Source organism: Sceloporus occidentalis, unplaced genomic scaffold (assembly GCF_023333645.1).
Source record: "Sceloporus occidentalis isolate IW3139 unplaced genomic scaffold, rSceOcc1.0.p SCAF_1, whole genome shotgun sequence".
NCBI classification, from domain to species: domain Eukaryota; kingdom Metazoa; phylum Chordata; class Lepidosauria; order Squamata; family Phrynosomatidae; genus Sceloporus; species Sceloporus occidentalis.
Genome location: NW_028316981.1, coordinates 163519541 through 163546692, shown reverse-complemented (window position 1 = coordinate 163546692; position 27152 = coordinate 163519541). Strand labels below are relative to the sequence as shown.

Genomic DNA, 27152 nt, shown 5'->3' with positions numbered 1-27152 from the left:
CATGGCTTTGCACTTTATTTATCCTAGTGCATGTGGTCACCATCATGGTCAGTCTGGGTCTAGTTTGAGGCATAATGCTCTGGACTGAGCGTGGATTAAGCAGCCTGTGTAGATGTGCCCTGAGCTCAAAATGCCAAAATGGTTTGCACTCAGTTAAGTCAGCATGAAGAGAAAAGAGGAGGGGGTGGAATCTTGCCCTTCCCAGGAGGCTCAGACAAAAGGAAACTGCAGCAATCTCTCCTAACTTATGTGTGCTTCCTCATTAACAACTTTAGCTATCTTGACAACAGTGATGTCACTTGCCTAACATGTGTGTTTGTCATAGTAGTTTGTCGTCTTGACAACAGTGATGTTGCTGTGAAATGTTCGAGGGCATCCCTGCCTTGTTGTTGCTGTGTGCCTTCAAGTCATGTCATGGGGTTTTCTTGGCAAGATTTGTTCAGAGGAGGTTTGTCATTGCCTTTCTCATAGGCTGAGAGGATGTGACTTGCTCAAGGTCACCCAGTGGGTTTCATGACCAAACAGGGAATCAAATCTTTGTCTCCAGATTCATAGTCCAACACTCAAATCACTATGTCATACTGGCTCATTTTGGCAGGAGAGACAATGATAATGTAAAAGAGTGGACTCTTTTGCTCTGTTTTGTTTTGCTTAGCAAAGTCAGTTTATTAGGACTGGAGAATTCATAAACAGGATGGAAAAGAAAATGCAAGCGGAAACTTATCACAAAGAAGAGTTTTGAACTATGAAACAGATAATCAGCTGGAGGGGAATGGCACACAGACCATGTAATCCTATGCACAGTTACTCAGAAATAAATTCCACTGTGTTAAATGGGGCCTAATGTCAACTAGGTGTTCACAGGATTACAGTTTCAAGTTACCCGTTGTATGAACTGATGAAAATAAATTGTTTCATGTCAAAACCAGTTCAAATATTTGGAAAAAGAATATATTAGGGTTCAGCCATACCAGAATTTCCAACCATCTTCATTTAAAGGCTTTATTCAAAACTATGATGCTTGAAGGGACAAGCTCTTTCATTACATTTGCATTTCACATTGTTATCTTGACTGACAAGAATGCTTTTGAAGTCCTCCTAACAGCAACAATGGTGGCAGAAATTGCAAATTACTTCCAGTATCCGGATGGCATAGCTGAAGTCTACTACAGCACTGAGAGAGACACATTTTACTGCAACAATCATAGAGTGAACCTGGGATTTCATACACTTTGGAGAAAAGTATGGTGGGGTGTGGATCACTTTAGTATTTCTGAACACATCTCTGATTGACTATAAAGCAACTTCCCAAGCTGCAATGGATTGTGTTTGTTTGCTCATCTGCAAATCTGCTCTTTTTGAGGAAAGTATTGCTCTTAATAGGCAGCAATGTTTAGTTGGTGTTGTTGGCTTTTCACAGTGGCAGGTATCTGCTGCTGTTCCTAGTATTGTTGCCCACAGGGGCCAGCAGGTGTTACAAATTTGATGTTAGAGCACCTTCCACTCCCACAGCTGAATCCCCTTGGAGGAGGGCATGGTTCTACACAAGGTGGGCAAGTGCTGACACAGTGGGCAGCACAGGGAGGTGTAGTGCCTGTGCACACCTCTCTGCTTGGGCCACAGGTTGTCACAATTCTTCTGTTGGGTCCACATGGCCCATGAGGTCCACCTGGAGGCCGTGCTTCAGGGTTACCTACCACTACTCCATGGTTCCTTTGAACAGCTGCAGTGGCGGGTGAGGTGAGGGAGGAGGAAGAAACATATTAGGAACATATTACAATTTATGTGCAAATTGCAACTCCTGCCTGCCCCAGATATTAATTTTACTTCAGGATCAGGTTTGGGGCAAGAAGTAACATGAGAAATTGGGATATTCCAAGATCAAATCTGGAAAATATAACATTCTCACAGCTCTATAAAAGCCTCCCCATCTAAATCATTTGCTCTCATCTCTGTGTAAGCCTTTCTCTTACAGCTCCTGGTCCCCTTCCTTTCCTGTTTTTAACGCTCTGGTCCTCCACCCTTAGTCATCACAAAATCCTTCTCCTCTCAGTTTGGCTTTGGTTTCTCACCACCTCCTGCCCTTGTTTCAGATGACAGTATTATGCACAGTTCTGTATATAACAATAAAGAAAGGGCAGAGGGTCATCATGATACTTACAGATATTCACAGAGCATTCTCCATCACCCATCCTAATGAGAAAGACATGGAAAGTCAGTTACTAAATATATTTATTTATTGTTTTTCTATCCTTCCTTTCCATAAAAACAATCAGATGGAGTACAGTAGAACAAATTTATAAAGCATTAAATCCAACCAACTCCATTAAATCATTTCTTAAAAAAAAAAAAAAAAAAGTTGGGGGAGGGCCTCCATTTGCACTGCAGAAATAATGCAGTTTGACACAACTTTAACTGCCATGGTGCAGTGCTATGGAATCCTAGATCTGTAGTTGGTTTCAGACCTTTCTGACAGAGAAGGCTAAATATCTCACAAAACTAAAAATCCCAGAATTACATAACATTGAGCTAAAGCAGTCCAATTGCATTATTTCTGCAGTGCAAATTAGCCCCATGAAACAATAAAATGAATGTAAAAAAGCAAAATTAAAAGGTTGTGTTTGGACACCTTTAACCTTCATCCAGGTAGTTAAAAGAAAAAAACTTTCATGGAGTGAATGCAGGGTTATTTTTTTATTATTATTCCATGGCAATTCCAATATATTGAGGGCTAAGGTTGTGGCTATTGTTAAAGGGTTACTGTTACACATCATCTGTATTTTGTACCTTTTGAGAGTTGTAGTAGCACACCACTGCCCACTGGGGTAACTGAGTGCCAATCAGAATACGTATCTTCTGTGCCTGGGCATCATGGCTTGCTAATAAAGAGCACAGGGCATTTGCCCCAATACATTACAATGGGTGAGAAAAAACAGACCAATGGCAAAAAGCAGTAGATTTGGGCAAGGAGCGGGTACAATTTTTATCCCAATACATGTCTGAAATGTGAAAAAATTTGTACAACTCTTCAGGTGACAATCTCCGAAAGTTTCTACCTTGTCATTCTAGTTCTGTCTGAATTCTGCAACAAAACATGTGGTTCATGGGATGAAAATGCTCCCTCCAAATGGACGAAGATTAAAGATATGTATTCTTGTGCTATGGAATCCACATTGTTCCTATGCACAGTTCACAGATTTATTAAAATATCAGTTTTAAAAGCTTGTTCCGTCATTCAAAGAACAGGTGTGGAAACTTGAATTTCCCAAATGGATGGAACTACAACTCCCATTTTTTATTTTCTTTGTATGGACTAAAGCTTTTGGAAGCTGAAGTCCAAAACATGGAGGTTGAAAGGTAATAGACATCTACTTAAAACACCATGACAGCAGTGGCAGCTTCCCAACAACTGCTCCTGAGCCAACTGTCCATTCCCATAGTGAGAGGGTGTTTCACACAGTCTGGCCTGGACCCCTAAAGCAGTCTGCTGTCCCGTATAACATTGCAGGATGCTGTCTCAGTGTCACCACTAAACTAAGATTCAACTGCTAGTCCAATTTGGTTCTGTTCATGGAAAGAAAGTGGACACCATCTTGTCCTTTGCCTCAGGGAGCAGATTGTCTTGGGAGAGGAGTTAAACAGGTGATTTAGGAAGTCTCAGGGGTTTCTCTAAAGATGTCAGCCACAGATGCTGGCAAAACGTCAGGAACAAGCTCCTGTAAAACATGACGACATAGCCCGAAAAATCCACAAAAAACTGTCTCAAGGGCTTCTTTAACACATAATAGATGTACTTCATTTAATAAACAGTGCTCATTAACCAAATTCTTTTGTAGGATGCTCACCTCATTTCCTCTCCATCCAGCATCTTCTTGTATGCTGTTATCTCAATATCCAAGCATATCTTGATGTTCATCAGCGCCTGATACTCCCGCAGCTGGCAAGCCATATTCTGCTTAGCCTTGTGCAGGGCATCTTCCGACTCAGCCAATTTGCATTTGGCATCTTTCACAGCTATCTCCCCACGTTCCTCAGCAGCAGCCACCTCTTCTTCTAGCTTGGCCCGCTATGAGGGAAAGTCATAGAATCATAAAGTTGGAAGAGACCACAAGGACCATCCAGTCGATCCCCTGCCATGCAAGAACTCACAATCAAAGCATCTCTGACAGATGGCCATCCAGCCTCTATTTAAAAACCTCCAAATAAGGAGAGTCCACCATACGCCGAGGGAATGTGTTTGACTGTCAAACAACTCTCACTATCAGGAAGTTCCTCCTAATGTTTAAGTCACAGGGTCTTAATTAATAACACATGAACCAAGCTTAGTTAATCTTCTTACCTGTTGTCATGCACCTCCCCTTGAGAACTGAGCATCAGAAGACAAAACAGACCTAATGTAGCCATGGGGCTCAGTTTGATAGCCACCAGAGTTCTCCAGAGGAGGAGGAAAGAGATAGACCTCCAAGTCCTCAGGAAAGGCAAAGGCTTCAGAATTTGGCAAAAACCCTGTCCTTCCCCACATGCAAAATGACAGACTGTGCACATGCAGCTGGAAAATATCCTCTTAAAATATGGTCTTTATAAGTCAGGGGCCTTTCTCCATTTGATTTGCTGGAAGCAAACTTGGGCAGGTTACAGACCACCGCTTTGCGGCGGTCTGCCGCCGCCACCTCTTGCTCCGTGAGGGAGCTGTAGCAGCCACACCGCGCGGCTCCTGCATGGAGCAAAAAAGGAGCTCCAAAATGGAGTTCCTTCTTGCGGCGCCTCTATGACGTCATAGGCGCCGCAACACGTCTGGATGCTATGCGTCCGATATGTAAACATGGCGGCCCCCATGTGGAAGGGGCGCCGCCATGTTGTACGTATGGAATGCGTACTAGGGTTAGGGGGTGCAGAAGCGTATTTTTTGGCGGTCTGTAACCCGCCTTGGTTTATCTCTCAGCCTGCATTTGCAGAGAGATATGACCCTATGATTTATAACCCTGGACTGTTTCTTGATGCTGATATTTTGTTACTCCTACTCAGGCTCTGCTTTGATTTATGGCTCTTGCCCCAGACTATTTATTGGACCCCACTTGTCTCTTTGGATACTGCTGAAAGGAGGAGAAATTACAATAGCTATGCAATGAACAGGTGTCTTGCTCTCATTCTGTTGCATTCTACATTCTGTTGCAGCATGAGAGCAGGACATGTGTGCATTGCATAGTTCTTGTAATGGCTCCTCTTTTTCAGCTCAAAATCCAAAGAAGTAGGGTCGGGAATGCTTCTATATAATTCACACCAGTTCAGGGATCCCAAAGATCCCCCCACTCTGTAATCACTTAATGTCAAAACAGATTGAAAAATAGACACTAATTAAGGAGTTTATCACACAGGAGGCAAAGAATCCAAATTTCGTGCATAAACAGGGTTTAAATCCAGGGAAAATCCTGCAAAAGTGGGATTGTTTTCAGAGATGTCCTGCGAATTAAGCCTTAATGTGACATTAACCCATACAAAAAGTGGCAAAATCACAGCGCTTTTTAACTTTAGGATTTTCCCGGGTTTAAACTTAATTCGAGCGACATTATCAGAAAACAATCCTGCTCTTGCTTGTTTTAGAAAAGAATAGGAGTTAAATATGTGTTCAGATTGTGAAATGATGTTCTTATGGCATAGTTGAATGCACAAGACCTTGGCCTATGCACCTTATTTATTTCAAAGGTAGAGGTCAAGTGGCTCCTTTAACACATATAGTACAGTGGCCATGATTATTCCAATAGACTGTTGCAACACATATAGCCAACTTCACAGCCACAGTTCAAGGCCAACTCTGTCCCTTCTCACCTGGGCTTTGATACTTGAAAGTTCTGCCTGCTTCCTATGGACCACCCTTGTCATCTCACTAAGTTCTTCTTTGACGAGACGTAGGTTGTCACAGTGTTCGGCAGCAGTTGTTTTCAGCTCCTGATACTGACGATTAAGAGAAAAGAAGATTGCTGGAAACACTGGAAACTGGATCATACATGTGTCACTCATTCTTCTGCTCCCCTACAAAAGTTCACTTACTGTGTAGCTATAGGCATAATATCCAGCCTCCAGTAAAGAAAGTTATAATAAAAGAAGAAGAAAAAAATGGAACTCAAAAACACTTTGGAGAAGAAACAAAGCCATTATTCTATATTAACTATTTAGTTAAATACAGTTGGCCCTCCGCATTTGCGGCTTTGACTTTTGTGGGTTTAATTATTTGTAGTTTTGATTAATATGTTCTCTCTAGGAATCTCTAGGTCCTCCAATACAACTCTGCCAGACGTTGACCATAGAGTTGTTCTGGAGAGTCTAGAAGTTCCTAGAGAAAACATTTTTCTAGGCATCTGTAGGCCTTCCAGCATGAATTTATGATCAACTTCTGGCAGATGTTGACCATTGAGTTGCACTGGAGGAACTGGAAATTTCTAGAGCAGTGTGTCTTAGATAAAAAGAAGAGTACTCTATTATTTGCAGTTTTTCCATATTCATGGGGGTCCTTCACTCCTTACCACAGTTAATTTGAAGGGACACTGTGCAGGTTGAGGATTCCTTATCTGAAATACTTCGGACCAGAAATGTTTTGGATTTTTTTAAATTTTGAAGTATTTGCAACTACATAATGCGATATCTTGGAGATGGAATCAAAGTCTATACATGACACTAATTTATTTTTCACATATACCTTATAAACATATCTTGAAGATCATTTATATATAATATTTTAAATAATTTTGTTCATGAAGCCAATTTTGTGAACTATTGGAAAGCAAAGATGTCACAATCTCAGCCACCCATGTGGACAATTTTGGATTTTGGAGTATTTCAGACTTCAGAATTCTGGATAAGGGAGATTCTGGCTACTACCTGCTTTGGTTATTTCTCTTGCTTTGTTCAGACATTTCTCTTGCCTTATTCAGACATTTTCCAAGATTTTTTGTGGGTTTTTCGGGCTATGTGGCCATGTTCTAGCAGAGTTTCTTTCTGATGTTTCACCAGTATCTGTGGCTGGCATCTTCAGAGAATGCTTTGCCTGGAAAAATTGGGTGTATATATACTGTGTGAGCCTGAGAATGCAGGAGTGATTTGCATGTGTATTGTTCTGTGCTGATGGCTGGCCTCAGGCTGGGAGGCTAATGCCAGCCACAGATGCTGGCGAAACGTCAGAAAGAAACTCTGCTAGAACATGGCCACATAGCCCGAAAAACCCACAAAAAACTATGGATGCTGGCCATGAAAGCCTTTGACTTTTCCAGGTTGTTTTGGCACCTGAGGCAGATAATCTCACAAGTGCCTCTTCTCTCTGGGAGCAAAAGTACAATAACAATGAATTACATAGCTAACCATTTGCTACTTTTTCATAGCACTCTAAATCAGCTGTCTAAAGAGATTATCGCACAGGAAATCAGCCATGGGTTATTCTAACCGAAAGAGATGGTTCTTACAGCACTGCCCTGTCCCCGGGCAGTAGGCAGCCTATAGGCTTCTCTGGAAGCTTTTCAGGAATGAGATTTTTCCATTCTTGAAGGCTGCTGGATAAGCCCAGGTTGGGTATGGGCTGCCTATTGACCAAGGATGGGGAAGTGTGGTTAGATCAGTCTCTTATGGTTAGAAACCATATGTACCCCTTGGCTGATTTCCCATGCTCTAATGTACTAAAGTGACTGTTGCACTTTAACTCATAGGATGGGTGGCCATGGCTTTGTTTCCTGCTTCCCATCCATAAAGGACACTGCTCTCACCACAATGCCTGCTTCGGTTCTTCTCAGAGTGCCCACTCTTTCCTTGCAGTTGTCAGTGTGACTTGTCAGATATCTCCCTTCACCTGCTTTTCCAGCACATTGGTGCCTTTGCATTTTGGATCTGGGGCCTACCTGACACTGACACCATGCTTCAGCTGCAGCCCGGCTCCTGGAGGAGATTTCATTAAACAGCTGCCGGTATTCCTCAATGGCACGATCCATACTCAGACCTCGGCTGTTGTTCATCTGTACTGTGACACAGGTGTCTGAGATGCAAGATTGAAGCTCATGGATTTCCTACAGGACAGATCAGACAGTAAGCAGGGAGTAACTGCTAATACTACAGAATTCTATTTTCATTAACACAAAATTGACTTGGGGTTTGATCCTTTAGCTTTCTGAGGAGATGGGTGTATGTGTGGTGTGTACCTTCATGTCATTTGACAACCCTAAGGCAAACCTACAATGGTTTGGGGTTGTGTTTTTTTGGCAAGATTTGTTAAGAGGAGGTTTTCCATTGCCTTTCCCTGAGACTGAGAGCATGTGACTTGCCCGAGGTCACCCTTCAGATTTCATGACTGAGCGGGAATTGAACCCTGGTCTACAGAGTCATAGTCCAGCTCACATCATGACACCAGAGGAGATAGAAGATCATAATTGATATCCCCCTCATGCATATTATCTTCAAGCAATGTGAGGAGTGGGTTACCCTTTCAAGTTTCAAATATCCATTCACCTTCTGGATAACATCCCAGAAACATGTGGAAGCTTGCCAGGTGAAATGCTGTGGGAATCCATTTGTGCCAAAAGTCAGTCATGCATAATAGATTTCCATTTTTTATAAATACGATCTAAGGTTTTGGGAGCTTGGCTCATAAATATCTTAACCTAAGTCTCTTGAGTTCAACTTAATCTAGATCAAGGGTTGCCAGGCCTGAGTTCCCAGATGTTGTTGGACTACAACTCTTGGGAGGTGTGCTGTCTCCCTAGGGCAAAGATCCGTGATATGACAGAGAGGCTGACAAGACTTGTCAAGCCTACTGACCATTACCAATTTCTTTTAGTTCATGTGGGAACCAATGATACTGCAAGACACAGCCTTCAGAATATCAGAAGGGATTATCAGGCTCTGGGTAGGAAGCTGAAAGAGATGGATGCACAAGTTGTCATCTCATCTCATCTCCCAGTGGGAGGTCATAGTCCAGGAAGGAAGAGGAAAATCTCAGATGTAAACAATTGGCTCCACAGATGGTATCACCTAGAATGATTTGGATTCTTGGTTCAGAGGGCCATGCGGGGGAGGAGGTGGGACCTCTGGCAAGACATGGTTTGCACCTCAAGCCAGTTGGCAGAAACGTTTTTGCCAATAGACTCAAAAATTTGATCAGGAGGGCTTTAAACTGAGTTATATGGGGGAGGGAGACAGCATATTGGAAGGCAGAAGTTGATCAAGGGCTGGAGATAATAGTCAAACAGTTAGAGAGGGAACAAGGTAAATAGGGCAAGGACCCAACAAGGAGAGGCAAAAAGCCTTACACAGGCAGCCAGTCGAGAGGGCCCACGATCTTAGATGTCTCTACACTAATGCACAGATGAAGGGAAATAAACAGAATGATCTTGAACTCCTAGCACAACAAAGCAAATATGATATAATAGGCATCACTGAAACCTGGTGGGATAAGTCTCATAATTGGAATATAGTAATAGAGGCATATAACCTTTTAAAGATAAATAGACCAAACAAGAAAAGAGGAGGGATAGCAACATATGTCAGGGATGTTTACACCTGTGAAGAGATCCAGGATTTATATTCTGGGAGCCAGGTGGAGAGCATCTGGATAAAAATAAAAGGGGAGGAAAACAACAGGGATGTTTTTGTGGGAGTCTACTACAGACCCTCTTGTCAAACTGAGGAATTGGATGAAACCTTTCTAGAACAGATGACTACACACTCAGAAAGGAGAGATGTAGTAGTGATGGGTGACTTCAACTATCCTGATATTTGATAGAAGTCAAACTCAGCCAAAACTTAAAGGTCTAGCAAATTTGTCACTTGCCTTGAAGACAATTTCATTGTCCAAAAGGTGGAAGAAGCAACAAGGCGGTCAAATCAGATCCTAACCAACAGGGATGACTTGAATAATGGGGTGCAAGTGGTGGGATGTTTAGGTGGAAGTGATCATATTCTCTTGCAATTTGTTATACAGTGGAAAGGAGAAGCCACACGTTCTAGACTTCAGGAAAGCTGATCCTCTGGTCAGGAATACTAAAAAAGAAGGAAGTCCAGGATGGATGGGAATTTCTCAAGAGGGAGATACTGAAGGCACAATTTCAAATGGTTCTAATGAGGAAGAAAAATGGGAGGTGTCTCAAGAAACCAGGATGGATGATTAAAGAACTTTCAATGGAGCTAAGTTTTAAATGGAGCATGGTTAAGAAATGTAAAAAGGGGGAAATCACCAAAGAAGAATTTGAACAAATAGTGAGCACATGTAGGGGTAAAATCAGAAAAGCTAAAGCACAAAATGAATTCAGGCTTGCTAGAGAGGTTAAGAATATTTTTAAAAAGCTTTTTGGGGGTCTGTTTACATCAAAAGGAAGAAGAAGGAATGGAAGGGCCATTATGTGGAGAAGATGGCAAAATGTTAACAGGGAACAGAGAAAAGGCACAATTACCCAACACCTTCTTTGCCTCAGTGTTCTCAGAAAAGGCAAAGGGTGCTCAACCTGAGGAAAATGGAGCAGAGGACACAATAGGGGAAATGTAGCACAGAATAAGTAAAGACATAGTACAGGAATACCTTGTTAATCTAAATGAATTCAAATCTCCAGGGCCAGATAAACTACATCTAAGGGCATTAAAAGAGCCTGCAAATGTAATCTCAGAGCCATTGGCAATAATTTTTGAGAACTCCTGGAGAACAGGAGAAGTCCCAGCAGACTGGAGGAGGGCAAACATTGTCCCCATCTTCAAAAAGGAGAAAAAAAGAGGATCCCAACAATTATTGTCCAGGAAAGATTCTAGAGCAGATCATTAAACAGAGAGTCTGTGAACATTTAGAAAGGAATGTCATAATCACAAAAAGTCAACATGGGTTTCTGAGAAACAAGTCATGCCCGACTAATCTGATATTGCATATCTTGATTTAAGTAAGACCTTTGACAAGGTCCCCCTGACATTCTTGCAAAGAAACTTGTAAAATGTAGGTTAGACAAGGCAACTGTTAAAATGAATTTGTGATTGGTTGACTGGCCAAACTCAAAGTGTTCTCAGCAATGGCTCTTTTTCATCCTGGAAAGAAGTGACCATTGGGGTGCCACAGGGTTCTGTCCTGGGCCCAGTGCTATTCCACATCTTTAGCAATGACTTAGCTGAAAGAATAGGGGGCATGCTTATCAAATTTGCAGATGACACCAAATTAGGAGGAGTAGCTAATCCCCCAGAAGACAGGACCAAAATTCAAAATGACCTTAATATATTAGAAAGCTGGGCCAAAGCTAACAAAATGAATTTCAAAACAGAGAAAGGTAAGGTATTGCACTTAGGGTGGAAAAATGAAATACATAAATACAGGATGGGGGACATCTAGCTGAATGAGATTATGTCTGGAAGGGATCTAGGAGTCCTAGTAGACCACAAGTTGAACATGAGTCAACAGTGTGATGCGGCAGCTAAAAAGGCCAATGCTAGTCCATGCTACATCAATAGCTATATAGTGTCTAAATCAAGGGAAGTAATAGTGCCACTCTATTCTGCTTTGGTCAGGCCTCACCTAGAATACTGTGTCCAGTTCTGGGCACCACAATTCAAAAAGGATGCTGACAAATTGGAGCATGTCCAGAGGAGAGCTACCAAAATGGTGAAGGGTCTGAAAACCATGCCTTATGAGGAAAGACTTAGGGAGTTGGGTATGTTTAGCCTGGAGAAGAGATGGTTAAGGAGTGATTTGATAGCCTTGTTTAGATATTTGAAGGGATGTCATATTGAGGAGGGAGCAAGCTTGTTTTCTGCTGCTCCAGAGAATAGGACCCGGAACAATGGATGCAAGCTGCAGGAAAAGAGATTCCACCTCAACATTAGGAGGAACTTCCTGACAGTAAGGGCTGTTTGACAGTGGAACACACTCCCCCGGAATGTAGTGGAGTCTCCCTCCTTGGAGGTCTTTAAACAGAGGCTGGTTGGCCATCTGTCGGGGATACTTTGATGGAGGGTTCCTGCCTGACATGGGGTTGGACTAGATGGCCCCTGTGTTTCTTCTAACTCAATGATTCCATGAATCCCCAGGCAGCTTAGGCAGTGGGAAAGGATTTTGAGAGTTGCAACACCAAAATATCCCAGGCATCTAAATCTAAAAACCACTGGCCTTGATAATAGCTTAACTCTTCCTCTCCTTCTTCTCTTCTTTCCCCCTGAAACAGTTATAATCAGCAGGAATGCATGGCTTTGATTCTTGCATTCTCAGGTGCAAGGATGAAAAATTTCAAAAGCTTTTTCACTACTGAGCAAGATTTTTTTGTGCATTTTAAAATTGTTATTATTTTTCTGGGATTTTTACAGCGAAGATTTCATGAAAGGAGAGGAGGTGTGTGCAAGAAAGAACTGAATGTTTTGTGCAAAATGCACCTTTTTATTGCTGCATACACACAGATACACATACACACACTTACACACAAATCACTCATTTTTTTTTACTGATGTGCTGCAGTGCCTAATTTTGTAGCACTTGACAACTTTCCAGTGGGGTGTCTCAATGTGCTGAGACAATGTGTTGAAACCCCTTTTCCTACCAGGATGAGAAAACTCACAAATATTCTTTATATCCTTACTAGTCTGTCATACTTTATCTCACCATCCTTCCTGAGATCTCAGGATGGTATGCATGAGGCAGTCCCACACTGTGCTATGTGCCTCTACTCTAAAGTAAGACAAAGGCAACTTCCCCACTCTGGAATTTTCCAGGTGTTTTCTATTAATTTCCCATGATTACTCACCATTTAATATGTTACCTGACATAAGGAGGGAAGGTTAGACTATGGCCTAATTCACCCATACTTTCTATGCTATAGTTGTGGTTAAAGAATAGCTTCTGAGTGAGAGCTCCATACCACTGCACAGCATCTTAGTTTTAGCTGGCTAGATTATGAGTTCCTTCCTTGCCAGAGGTAGCACTACTCCACTCTTACAGCTGATAGCAGAGGTTTGTTGTTGTGTGGCTTCAAGGAATTTTTGATGTATGGCAACCCTATCCTGGAGTTTTCTGGGGCTGAGAGAGTGTGATTCATCCAAGGGTTCCATGGCTAAGCAGGATCTGAAGCCTGATTTCTAGGGCATACTTAAACCACTACACCATGCTAGCTGTTAGTACTGAACCTACAAAGCCATATGGAAGCTATAGCCAAAGCATCCATTTTATGTTTGAAGTGCTGTAACATCTCAGTTCTCTAGATTTCTTTCTGAGCTTTAGCAATCCTTCCTCAGAATGCACATTTAGGGTCATAGCATTGCAGGTTTAGAAGAAGACAACATCTTACCTGATCAAAAGTGGGTTTATAAAAGTGAAGATCTTTAATCAAAGCCTGCATTTTAGCTTCCTTTTCTGATTTGTCCATGAAGACACAATCCGCCTCCTGTAGGAATATGGAATTTAAAGGGGGAAATGTTGAACAATTTCAGGAAGAAATCTCAGTCCTTGACCATAACCACCAGTCAAGATTTGGAAAAGAGAAAAACCCTAAACCACACCTAATACAGAAACAAAGGGTGTTTTTCAGAAGTGTTTTTGCCACTTGCCTTTTTAATGGACACATACTCATTTTCAGCACTTGTCCGTCGGTGGCACTCCTCTTCAAACCTGAAAAGGGAAGTGAAATTTTTTTTCTTCACATTTGAAAGAGTTTGCTATTTCAGGTGGTGCTCATAAAATTCCCCATTCCTCCTAAATTTAGGATCAGACTTGAATATAATCTTTAAATTGGAATTGTATCATACATCATTTAGGTTTCCATAGATGACTTCCTCTAGCAAACCCTTTGAGACTAACTGAGTGAAAAATGACAGTCATAGCCATATGAGTGTGGAATATTAGTATGCAAAGGAATCTTGAAGCACCTTTGAGTGTACTTCCTGTGAAAGCTTATGCTACATCTTTCACTCAGTTAATCTCAAAGGAGCTAGAAGATCCCCTTGCATACTGATAACCGAGACTAAGATGACTGTGAATTCTACTGTAGCAGAGAACCCAATGCCAACAACTATGCCAAAAACAGCTTTCTCTTGGGAGAAAGGTGACATATAAATCCAAGAAATAAAATAAGTAAGTATGTAGCCAAAAACTCCTGAAGTATTGGCCACGTGATTTTTTTAAAAAAAGAAGTTGTTGTTGTTGTTGTTGTTGTTGTTGTTGTGTGCCTTCAAGTAGTTTCTGACTTAATGTGACCCTCAGGTTGACACTATCATTGGGTTTTCTTGGCAAGATTTGTTCAGAGCCTTTGCTGCCTTCTGAGAGTGAGAGAGTGTGACTTTCCCAAGGATGCCCAACAGACTTCAACGGCTGAGCAGGGATTCAAACTCTGGTCTCCAGGGTTATAGTCTAATGCTCACAGTCCTCTACCCGAAGAACTGTGAGGGGGATAGTCCCTGTCTGAAAGTGATCTCCACTGGAAGGGTTTCTTGGCCCAAGACCCAAACTCAATTTCTAGCCCCATTTAGATTGCACGTCTTGAAGCAATGGAACCTATGAAAGTGTTGAGTTACTAAGTTTACATTGATTCAGTAGGTCTACTCTAGTTGAGACTATGCTAGATTTAAGATGAAGTCTGGTTTAAAGATGGAGATGTAAAGCCACAAGAAGCGGAACCAGGGAAAGGCCTTCAAGCTACCTATCAACTTTTAATATTTGGACAGAAGGCTGAGCAGACAGTCACATAAGCAATAGCAATAGCATTTACATTTCTATACCACTTCATACTGAGCTAAACAGTCTCCAAGCGGTTTATAAAGTGAAAGCCAATTTGACTGACCTATGAAAGGACAGAAGGCTGAGTCAACCTTGAAGCCTTCAGAATCGAACTCACAACCTTGTGGCTGCAGTACTGGTGTTTAACCACTGTGCCACTAGGGCTACCTATCAGGACATAGCTTTTCCCACCATGGTGAGATATATTGGGTTTCTATTTAAGTTATAATTATTGCTTCCAAACATGTACCTAAACATCTTAATTGGCATGTGCACACTTTATGCTAATTGTTTGCTCTTTCACTCTCCTTTTGTTGTGTTTAGGGAGTCACTTGACAAGCTTGCAAAGCCTTCCTCAGTAACAAAAGCCTTCCTACTGTAATAATCTCCTTGAAAAGATTATTCAGTTCCATATTCATCAGCCCTTGGACTTCCTAAAGTTCACAAGTCCCACTCTGCTTGGACAGCAATACTTGTAAACTATGTTTCACAGAAGAGGCAGAGCAGACAAAAATTACATTTTGGGAGCTATGACTAGAATTCCATGTCCACTGTAAGATCTAATTTTAAAAATAATTTTCCAAGCTCTGAGGTGTTCTTTCTTGTCCATCCAAATATGGCAGAGCTATAACAAGGGAGGGAAGGAATAGTTAGAGGAAAACTACCTAACTTGCTAAATGCTGTTTATTAACTGGGCATTGTGGCCTTCATCCCATCCTAGAATTGTTTTAATCCCAGGCAAGCAGGAAATTTATCACATCCCTGGTGGGTCACCATACATGTCTGGCACCTGCATCAAGTCAATAGACGTGGACTACTGCTATGCATTCAACCTGTCATTCTTATCACAGGCCCATGATAATAAACACACTCACTTTTTTTTGTTGACTTCCATAGTCTCTCTCCAGTTTTTCATTTCTGACTGCAACTGTGTTTTCTCACATTCCAGGCAATCCAGCTCTTTCTTCAGGTTGGCAATGTATTCTTTAAACATGGGTTCCATGTTGCTTTTACAACACTTCCTCTCTTGCAGGAAGTCCCACTTGGTCTTCAGCATCATATTGTGCTGCTCCAAGAATCTGACCTGTCACCCAAAGAATGAATAGCATGGATATTGTAAGTAGAAGTAGACCTCGAGTCCGTAGACAAAGAATCATTTTAAAAATAGGGTCAGAGCAGTGAAAGACCAGTATAGCCTGGGGGTGCATCTGCACTGCACAATTAATGCAGTTTGACACCACTTTAACTGCTATGGCTTAATGCTGGGATTTTTAATTTCCTCTGACACCAGAGTTATCTGACAGAGAAGGCTAAATAACTCATAAAACTACAAATCCCAGAATTTCATACCATTGAGCCATGGCAGTTAAAACAGTGTCAAACTGCATTTTTCTGCAGTGCAGATGCAGCCTAAGCTGGTTCACAGGAAAGTCTATTGGCACTGAGACAAATACAAGTTACACAAGGGGGGAGTGATGGGAATGGGTTGTTTTCCCAATCCTATAGCAAGTAACAGGCCAATATATACTCTGTGCTGTTACTGTATGCTTCAGAAATATATTTAAAGAACAGAGCTTAATCACCCAGCTTTGGGTTTAAAGCAATTTTTCATTCCTCTGCCCAGCTCACCTTGTCAATGAAACATGCAAACTTGCTGTTGAGGGACTGTAGTTCATTCTTCTCTTGACACTTGGCTGCTTGGGCTGTGGCATCAATCCCCAAGTTGAGCGGTTGCAGAAGGGCCGGGTTGCACGTCACGGAGGCGATGTTTGGGGAGCAAGGCATACAAATCCCAGGGTGCCTGTAGCCACAGCCATATCCAGCACCACAATAGCCATATCCACTCTGGTAGCCATATCCACACCTAGGAGGCGGGCAGTTTCCAACAGCCATTCTGGGACCACAAGGTCTGATGCCTCCTAAACTCCTGGTACTAAAGCAACCTGCTCCTCCATGATTGATCCCAGCGACTTGAGGAGAGCAGGGATTGCTGGTCTGAGATGTATTCCCTGTGGATTGTAGGACAGCTGAGCAAGAACTGAAATTTCTAGGGCAACATGCAGGGACTGAGTGAAAAGACATGGTTTGACAGGAGAAGAGAAGGTGTAAGAGGGGGAAAGCAGAGCTGCAGAGTGAAAGGTGCAAAGATATTGTGGTTTCCCAAATGAGAAAGATGTACTTTATATCTGTTTGGGCCAGCTGGGTTTGGCCAGCATAAAAATGGGGGAACAAGCAATTTCCCAGAATTTATTAGCTTGGGACGTTTAAGGGAACCAAGTCCTGTGATGCTCACCACCCCACCCCATGGCTGCTCATCTGGCACATGAAAAAGTTTCAGAGATTTCACAAATCCTTTGCTTACAGTACTTACAATGCCATATTAAAATGTTTTTTCCATCCTCCCCTTTTTTTTACACATGGAGGAAAGAAGACTTGTAATTAACACATGGATGTATCAAGAAGCTTGGATTTGGCTTGCCTACCTTTTCTGGTTATGCTGACAACAAGCTGTATGACCTCCCTTTGGCTCAGTTTATAGACCAGTTAGAGGTAGTGATACACCCCTTCTCTCTCCCTCTTCCTTCTCCTTCATTCTATCTCTCCCTCTCTTTCCATAAATAAATAAACACATAAATAAATGCTGCCAAGGCTCAATTATTAGATTTGTTGCCTGCAGATGAAAGGCCTCTTTGATGTAGGTGAGTATTTGCTTCATGAAGTAATGGGATCTTTTGCAAAATCTCTAAGCTGCGGAGGAAGCAGCTCTCCATGAAGTCAAAGCATTAAGAAACCAGTTATAGGCATGAAATGAACACCCACTTGTTAGAAACAGTGGCAAGCTCTCCAACATGCTGTATGCACCTTCACCTGTGGGTTCATTCTGAATGGAGACCTCCTCCACTCCTGCCATGGCAGAGTGCAAATTTGGATCTCACTGAAATAGTTTGTTATGCTATGGCTCTTGAATTTCGCCAGATAGGAATTGACCCAAGGCAATCTCATTGCATAGGTATGAGACTATCAGGAGTTTTACTCAAATCCCCATACTCATTAACTGGAGATAGGATAGGAAGCTGCATACAGATAGGGTGAGAAAGGAATGCAGGAGTGAAACCCTGGTCATTTGACATCAGGGGTAGGCTCAGAGCATGGTACCCTTACTCCTTGTGTGTAGGGCCCCCTTTGTGTGTGTAATGTAAGAAGGGGGCTGGAGCTGCATGTTAAGTTCAAGCAAGGGGCAAACATATTTAGACAATTTTATCAGATACTTAATGAAAGGTAAAGTCAGAGGTCAAGATCCTACATCAAGGAGCTGGAGCATAACATTGTGCAATACCATCTTGTTAATGAATTCCCACATTGCACAAATGAGTGGCAATCAAACACACAAAGATACACAACATGCGTGAGCTCCCATGTTCATCCATGCACAATGCACATAGTCTATGTGCAGACAGGTATACTCCACAGGCATGTGCAAAGGTGGCACAGATACAACTCTGTTTCTGAAAGCATGAACTGAATATGATCCTTCTGAATAAGGGGGGGGGGGATCCAACTGATGGCACAGGAAAACTTACAAAAACCTAAGACAGCAAGAGGTTTCTGGTTGGAGTATCCTAATAAGATGAAACATTTGAAGAGATTTCAAGGAAAATGAGAAAGGTCAGCAACAATTTGAAAGGAAATGTTGCATCCCTTAATGTAGTCCAAATTTAGCTGTTAATTTACAAACCCATTCTCTCTCCTATTAAAGCAGGTGATCTAGGATGAGTTGCTGTTGTTCCACCTTCATTTTCTCTATCATGCAAAGAGAATCATCAAGCTACAGCTCTTTTAAATCTTCTTATGGAGTAACATCTCTAGTATTAAGGAGCTAGATATCAAGTTACTAATCATGGCCTAAATGAGTACATGTTGCAAAATGGATTACCCCACATGTTTTGCAATTACCATTATATAGTTTCATGACATTGCTTTATCTCATTGAAGCTGTAGCTGTGCTATGATAGTATGGTCATAAAATCTTCACAGCCTATAATTTTATTACTAGAGCAGTCTATAAATTGTCATACACAGGGCTTGGCTTCTTAGAGTATATACATCCATTGCATGATGGGGTTGATGCTGAGAAATTACCAGAAGCATGGAGGAATCTTAACATGGAAATTCAGTGGTCCATACCTTGGTTCTGGCCTAAACATTTTGCTGATTGAGCTAAAGAACAAGATACAACATTGTCACACATGCATACCAGCTTCAAATTCCATGTAGAAAAGCAAGCTGGACAAGTGGTTGGATCTTTCTTCAACTCTAACAATTGGACTGTATTCTCCATTGCAACTGAGGACAGCTGGGTTAACCAATACAGAATGGTCCTTGTGGCTACCTTACACATCTCTATCTTCCAGCGGTGAGAATGGCCAGGACACCAAGAAGCAAAGACTAGAGGGCTCCCACTTCTACTCCCAATATATCTGCTGCCTGAGGAAGTAACTTCACTTTGCCTAATGCATGGGGTGATTCTCTTTGCAGACACTATCTAACCCTTCACAGACCAGAAGACATGGTTAGTGAGAAAACAGTTAGGAGATCCAGGAGGAATGGCTGGAGTCTGTCACTGCTGCCCACAGTATCCTTTTCCTGAGATCACTGCATTTGGCATAGCAACAGGTCCAGCCTTTGCATATACAACACAATTATATGTGGGTGAGTTCTGATGTTAAAGACTTCCTTAAGGTACATCTACATGTGTCAAACAAAATGGTCTCCCCTAGTTTCTACAGTGAGCTGTCCAAATGACATCGAGGACAATTGGGGCTAAATCTGGACTTTTTCATCACCTCAGGGCTTTAATTTGGAGGGGAAATGATGGAGATTTATATTGGTTTCAACCAGAAAATCGAGATATTAATGTGCATGTGTGGACTGTGCTCCATGGTAGCATTGGTGTGAGGCCAGGGTTGGAGTTCAGAAATATGTACATTCCCACACATTGGGGCCGGAGAGAGGGGGGAAACCCAGAGTAGCTAGGCCTTGTGGTTGTACATACCAATTTATTGGACCAGGATGTATTGGAAAGAAAAACTGTGTGAACAGTTCTCCCAAACTTGCCTCAGTGTATGTAGACAAGCCTGTGGCCCTGCAGATCAAGGTAACCCAAAGTTAAGCAGGATTTTCCTGTTAGCGTAGATGCACCTTTAGAAACTCATGGAGTAAGCTGCTTCTCATTCCATACCCAAATTTCTTTTATTTAACAGTAGCCACTTGATATATCTTACTTTTTAAACAATGTTATCAGAACAACTTATGATACATTTAAAATTCTCTAAAATAAATTTGCCTGTTAATTTGCTTGCTTCTGGCATTTCTATGCCAGAAGGGCTCCTGAAGTAGTTACAAATAAAAGCAATCAAACAGTACAAAGATTTTTTTTGAAAAAAACAACAATATTAAAATACTCTTTAAAAACCTTTTAAAACAGACACAAAACAACCCTAAAATACAAATTTTCAACAATTGAAACAAAGCTGTTCAAACACTAAGGGCCATGTGGAACAGCACAGTTTCAGATGGATACACTGTACAGCAGATATTAAGAAGGAGTCCAAAATTGTGTCAGTGTTTTCTAGGATCTTTTCTAGTTCTTTCATAGCTGCTCTCCCCATTCTTAATTTTCTTCTGATTTCCTGGCTGCAGTCCCTGTTCCTGTCAATGTTTGATTCCAGATGTAAGAATTCTTTTACTATTTCTATTTCCTCATTGTCTTGGTTAAATTTGTGTAGATTCTCCATGGTCATTATTTTTGTTTCCTTTATGTTCAAAAGTAAGCCTGCCTTTACACTTTCTTCCTAGTTCTCAATACTTGTTCCAGGTCTGTGAGGTTTTCTGCTAGTATTATATCTTTGATTGTTAATATTCATTCCTTTTGTTTTCAAGCCATTTTCTTCTGTGTCCAAGCCTGTTTTTCTTACAATATGTTCTGCATATAAGCTGAACAGGTAGGGTGATAAGATGCAGCCTTGTCTGACCCCTTTGCCAATTGGGAACCATTTGGTTTCTCCATATTCTGTTCTGACAGTAGCCTCTTGTCCTGAGTGCAGATTCTTCACCAGACTATCAGATGTATTGGTACTCCCATATCTTTAAGGGAGCTATCCATGATCTATGCAGTCAAAGGCTTTGCTATAGTCTAAAAACCATAGAGTTTTTAAAAACTCCCTGTTTGCTCCAGATCTTCCAGGAAGCCCGCCACTGTCATGCCAGGTGGCTGTTTAAAATGCATCCCACTCTGGCACTAGGTACAGTCCTGCTGTTGTGTATTGCTCACTCCGAGTTCAGAACAAGGTGCCCAGCTATGCAACATGGTGGTGGCCTCACCAGATGGCAGAACAGCTGCCTGAAATTGAAATGAAGGCTCCAGATAATGGGGGAGGTTGGGGCAACTATGGGGCTAGAATATTCTGGGCTGCTCCTGAGTATCCTGGGCATGCAGGCAGGGCATGGAACAGTATGTGTAAGGAAATCCACCAAGCACAAAAATGTAGTATATTTGGGTGCTAAAGTACTGCAGAGAATTTAAAAGTTAAAATGTGGGAGGAGCCATTTCCAGATGCAGCATGGCTTGAAGAACCCTAACTGCTTAGTATAGAGTTGCTAAAAGGAAATTATACCAAGAGGCTCCTTGCCTCCTCTTGTTTATATTGCTTGGATTAAGTTAGGTTGTCCTTTCCAAAGGTGGTTTCAGGGGCTGTGCAGATTGGCATCTTTGGCTGGTCTGGGGGTGGAGTTGGGGCATGACATCTACACAACATATGCCCTGAATCTACCCCAGGCCAGCATGACACTGCACGCTGCACCACACTGTGCATAGCATCAGGACGCTCCTCTGGCACTACACCTAGATGACACAGCACCAAAAGAGCACTGTAAAGCCACGGTACCAGCAGCTATGGTGCCCTTTCCAGGTTGCAAAAAGGAGCTTTTTATACCAAGCTCCTTTTTGTGCTGCAGAAAAGCCAGATCAGGGCCACAGCGTGCTGTTGCTGCAACCCAATTTGGCGAAGGTAGGGGCAGTCTGCACAGCACCTCAGTCTTCAGTAAAAGCTTCAGGAGTTCCACAATGTCATTTTTTTTCTGGGGAGAAAGCCCAAAAGACAGGGTGGTTGGAGGGCAAAACAAGAAATACTTTTGATCTAGGGTTCTCAACCTTTTTGATTCATAGAGCCCTTATTTCTATGGCAGAACACCTAAGAGGCCTACCCTATGTCTTACAAATTAATGATGTTTAGGACTATATCTAAGAATTTTTATTTCTTTCATTTTCCTGGAGCAGCCGCTGAGCACCTGGGAGGTGCATGCAGAACCCTAAGGGCTCCCCTGAGCACAGGTTGGGAATCCCTGCCTTAGAGGTTTCTCGAGAAAAAAAAGTTTGTTTTTTAAATAAAACATATTCATTCAGCTCCTTTACAAAATAGCAGATAAGACGCTTTAATGATTATGTGTATGTCTGCATTGTCCAATATAACCTGTACTGTCTTTGTAGCCACTGCAACCCTGGCACATCATGTTTATGAAAATTCACAGGCAATGTGGGGCTTTTTGCCAAAAATCCAGTTAAAAGAGAATGTCTTTTTACCCTGCATTTGCCTGGAAAATCCAGATAATCAGATGTGTGGCTGGCATGTGGCCAAAAACACTATGAAGTATGGAACACAAGATCATCATAGGACTACCCCTCTATACCAGTATGTGTCTGCCTGAGAGAAAAGTGTGGCAGGTTACTCCAATCTCGGCATTAACAGGGTCACTATGGACCAGAAATATGTGCTGCAGCTACAAGGTGAGTATGAGTTTTCCTGTTAGTGTAGACACACCCTTTATTAGGCATGGCCTGGGGCAGGGATGTAGAAACTATACCTGGCAAACCACATATAGTCCTCAGGAGTTTTCTATGTCTCCCACCAGCCTCCTTCCCAGATTTCTCTCTCTTCCAGCCCAAAGGCCTTGTTTCTGATCAGCAGTGATCACAGAGATAAAACCTTTCCTCTGCCCAAAGATGCGAGAAGCCCCTCGTCTCTCAGTGTCTCCCTGACAAGTATTGCTGAAATGAAGAAGCTTTGAAGCAAACAGGTGTGATTTCTTCTGTGCAAAGATTATCAGTTATAGGACCCTAAAGAAATTCCTGGGTGAGCTGCAGAGTTATCTTTAGTAGTATGCAGGATAGAAATATCATGTGCTTGTGAAATTTTGACTCTATAGTGTTGTGGAAAACATCACTTCGCATAATCAGCATCCCACCCTCTTCTGTCACTGAGTGAAGTGAGGAGGAGAAAGAAACAGAATAGATGGGTGAGATCAACATAGGCCTTGTCAGCCCAGGCCAAAAGGCTTGTCCCATCCTGTCCTGTCCCCACTTTGGTGGCATCCTGTTTGGAAACTTCTCCTCTCATGCAGGGGCAGCTGGCTACACAGGCATCCAGCTGAGCTGTCTGGCATGCCTACTGCCACTGTGAGTCGCCTTCTCTGAGCTCAAGACAAGGTGTCCAGCCATGTGATCATCACAGGCCACCTTCTTCTGACCTCAGAAGTGAGTAACTCACAGTGATGGCAGATATGTCTGGAGGCTCAGCAGGATGCCCATGAAGACAGACACCCCTGTGTGGGAATGGGGGGCCAGGTAATGGCAGAAGGTAAAGGCACTCTAGGGCTTGGATTCTGTGGTCTTCCTCTGGGGTATCCTGACCTGTGCATATAAGGCTTTAGCCTATGCTTGGGGATCATTTTATAGTTACCATGTATACTCCACTATAAGTCAACCTTATGTATAAGTTGAGGGCAAATTTGGGTACCAACATTATGGCTTTTGATATGGCATGTGGATAAGTCGAGGAAAATTATGCCAAAAAAACTTACAAAATTCAAGCAGACATCACCGTTTGTGCTCAAACTAAAGACTGGATGGATGAGAGAACAGAGGGGAATCAGTGCTTCCAGGACAGAGTAAGTTCTTACCTTTTCTTAGAGACTAGTTCCATTTTTTGTTTTTGTTTTTTGTAAGAGTTAGAGTATGGAACTTACATTGATCCATGGATAAGTTGAGTCAGGTTTCTGGGGTCAATTTTTTCTAGACTTATACATGAATATATACAGCAGTCAAAAGTTGTGGGGAAGAACACTAGGACTTTCTAATAAACAGGGAAGTGTTTTTGTCTGTCACCCTCTCAGCCTCTCCAATTCTGACTGTAGCTGGAGGCAGAAATAGATCTCCCCAGCAACAACATATTGCTGTTAGCTATCACTATTGTTAACAGAAAATGTGTGTACATATAGAGATGGAACAAGCCATCTGCCTCCATTTTTGGATTCTCTTTGGGGAGGGCTATGTGACCATGCAACTGTTACAATAAGTGCCTAGCTATCAAAATGTACCTTGAACCTATTGGACAGAGAGCATCAAAGCTGTTGGTTGGGTGTTAAGTGTGGAGACTAATGTCATCCTAAAATTGATTATGACATTATTTCCTTAGTTCAAGTAATCCAGTGCTATACCATCCGGTATACTCAATTACCCAAGGTGGTGCATTGGCAACTGCACTGGTGAAGTTGTCCCACATTTGAGCTTATCAGAATAGACAGGAAAGCTCCTTCCATGAGCCTCCATTGGTGATAGTCTCTCCACCTTTGTGTACCATCACTTGATGATACAGACATCAGAAGTTGGATATGGTGGTTGAAGGCAGCTGTGAGATTATCCACAGATTCAGAGATGCTGGGCAATACTTGGGAAGTGGCTAAAACTTACCATGAACTCCCCTGTTAGTAAAAAAGAAAAAGTTTTGTAGAGTGGAATTTTAGGTAATTATTTTATTGAAAACAGGTTCGCACAGCTTTCTCTGCTGTTCTTTGCATGCAAAGGCAAAGTTATTTCATTGAAATGCAAGCTGGCAGATTCATAACAAGCAACCCAGCATCCTTGCTTATTCACCAAAGAAGACTGTTTTCGTCAGGTGCCAACATTTAGACTGTCTGAATTCCTTCACCACTATCACAGAGAATGCTTTGTCTCTTTATGTTAAAAGGCTTAGGTTATATATCTTGTACTTGAATAAACAGCTAGTATTATAAACCAGGGTATAGCATAAAAACATTAAAACAGACAAATTCTTGAACAATGAACCTGACCTGGCTATTAATTCAAATAGCAAAATGGGACATCCAAATATAGAGGGTGTATATTTCTAAATCAAAGAAACCTCTGGTCTCAGATCTCATCTGGCCTGCAAACACTGTGGGAAGTCCCTCTCCCAAATTCCCACTCCTGTCTCCAAGCCCTTCCAACTGGAATGGGAAATACTGTATAACTTCCTAGCTGGGACAGACAAAGCACAGCAGAGAATTTCACCTATTAATGGTGATCACTGACTAGAGAGAGCAGTGGGGCTTCCCCCTCCACTGCCAGTCCTTCTGGTATGAAAGGCACAGGGGAAATGGTGGCCAGGGGAGAATCTTAGTCATCACTTATTGGAGAAAACAATTAGATTTCCCCACTCACACTGCTCATTACGCCCAATTGGGACAGAAAGATATCCATGTTAAAAAAGAATCATGTTTTCATATTCAATCATTTGGAATGGCAAGCACCATACAAGATGCTTTGGCTGATGCTTGGAAGATCATGTCACAGAGAAAATGAGGAAGAGTGAGCCTTGATGATATCAGAGGAAAGGGCAGGTCTTGGGGGTAGAGCATGCCCCACTCTGATGTCTCCAAGTCCTTGCAACTAAAAAGGTTTCCCCTCTTTTCAATGATCATGCAGACATAGTATTACTTTTAAAAAAAGAAATAGTAAACTATTGTTTTTTGTGGTTTTTACAAGCTATGAGACTGTGTTCTAGAAGAGTTTTTATTCCTGACGTTTCTCCAGCAGCTGTGGGTGGCATTTTCAGAGAATGCTGGCATTGAAGAGAGTGGTGTATATATACTGTTGGTTGAGAGGAAGCGATTTACATGTTAATCTGTGTATTGTTTTATTGTTGAATGATAAAGCCTACAGGGTGTCCATTTATTTAATAATCCATTATCTGCTGGGAACCCCCCCTCACCCTGGGTGGTTGTCATTTGTATTTCCTGGAGCTAGATTTTGGTGTTTTTCAGGACTGGTAGCCAAACTTTGTTTACTTTAAGGGTTTCCTGTTGAAATTGTTCCGGTGTTTATAAATTTCAATGGCTTCCCTGTGCATTCTGATCTGTTAGCTGCTGGCATGGTCCAGAAATTCAGTGTTTTCAAACAGCATTTCATGCTCAAAGTGGTATATAACGTATTCTGCTACTGCTGGTTTTTCTGGTTGGCCCCAGTTTACAGTGTTTCTCATGTTCCTTGATTCATGTTTGAACACTGCATTTGGTGGTCCCTGTATAGATTTGCTAGATTTTCTTGTCCATTCAACCATAGAAAAATACATAGATTAACATATAAATCACCTCCTCTCAGCCAACAGTATATATACACCACTCTCTTCCATGCCAGCATTCTCTGAAGATGCTAGCCACAGCCACTGGTGAAACATCAGGAACAAACTCTTCTAGAACACAGCCTCATAGCCTGAAAAACCCAAAGCCAGCCATGAAAACCTTTGACTTCACAAATAGTAAAGTCTCAATATATTTCAGCATTTTAGCAATTGCAACATGACTTTTCATTTACCCTGAAATAAGCAACATCCACTGTAATAAGTGTTTAGGAAAGCCCTGGAACAGCTAGGGACTCTTGTTTTATCATTCTCTTCCTGGAAGATCTGGAAAAATCGAGAGTTCTTCACTGCGACACTAGGTAGCTGTTTACAATGAGTCCTGCTGTGTCACCTGTTATGGCCACTGCCTCCGGCACAAGTCATTCACATGGAAGGTACCTAAACATGTGATTGATAATGGGAGTCTCATTCTGACCTCAGAGCAAGTGACTTGCTGTGGTAGCACCAGATGCCACAGCATGACGCAACTGTGGGCAGCCACCTGGTGTCGTAATGAAGAGCCCCAGATAATGGGGGATATTGAGGCAGATTTGGGGCCAGAATGCTCCAGACTGCTCCCAGAGTATTCTGGCCCATGCAGTCAGGATCCTGGTGACATGTAGAGTTTACTTCAGGCATACTCTGAACTGAAACTGATTCGAGATTAGATAGCAAGACTAAGAGGCACTGGGATTATGTAGAGATGGAAAATTGCTGACTCAAGCTCAGAACACTGACAGAACTATTTAGAAGTCCTTGGAAAAAGTGGACTGGAATCCACAAACGCTTATGCTAGAAATTTCTTTCTTTCAGTTAGACTCAAAGGTGATACTTGATTTCTTTATATCTCTTTAGACTGTAACAGACTAACATGGTTATATTTTGACATATCACTACAACTCTTTAAGCTTCTCTGTGCTAGGAAACCTCTG

General features: G+C 42.0%; 1 protein-coding gene across 1 annotated transcript; it reads right to left on the bottom strand.

Annotated features, from left to right (window-relative positions):
- Positions 1-1442: 1442 nt before the first annotated feature.
- LOC149322620 (keratin, type II cytoskeletal cochleal-like) lies at positions 1443-16600 on the bottom strand. Its single transcript, XM_089530326.1, has 9 exons — positions 16337-16600; positions 15583-15791; positions 13543-13603; positions 13284-13379; positions 7884-8048; positions 5827-5952; positions 3846-4066; positions 2162-2193; positions 1443-1723 (listed from the first exon to the last, which is right to left on the bottom strand). The coding sequence occupies exons 1-9, from the start codon at positions 16598-16600 to the stop codon at positions 1443-1445; spliced, it is 1455 nt and encodes a 484-aa protein (XP_089386452.1).
- Between the last annotated feature and the right edge of the window lie 10552 nt (positions 16601-27152).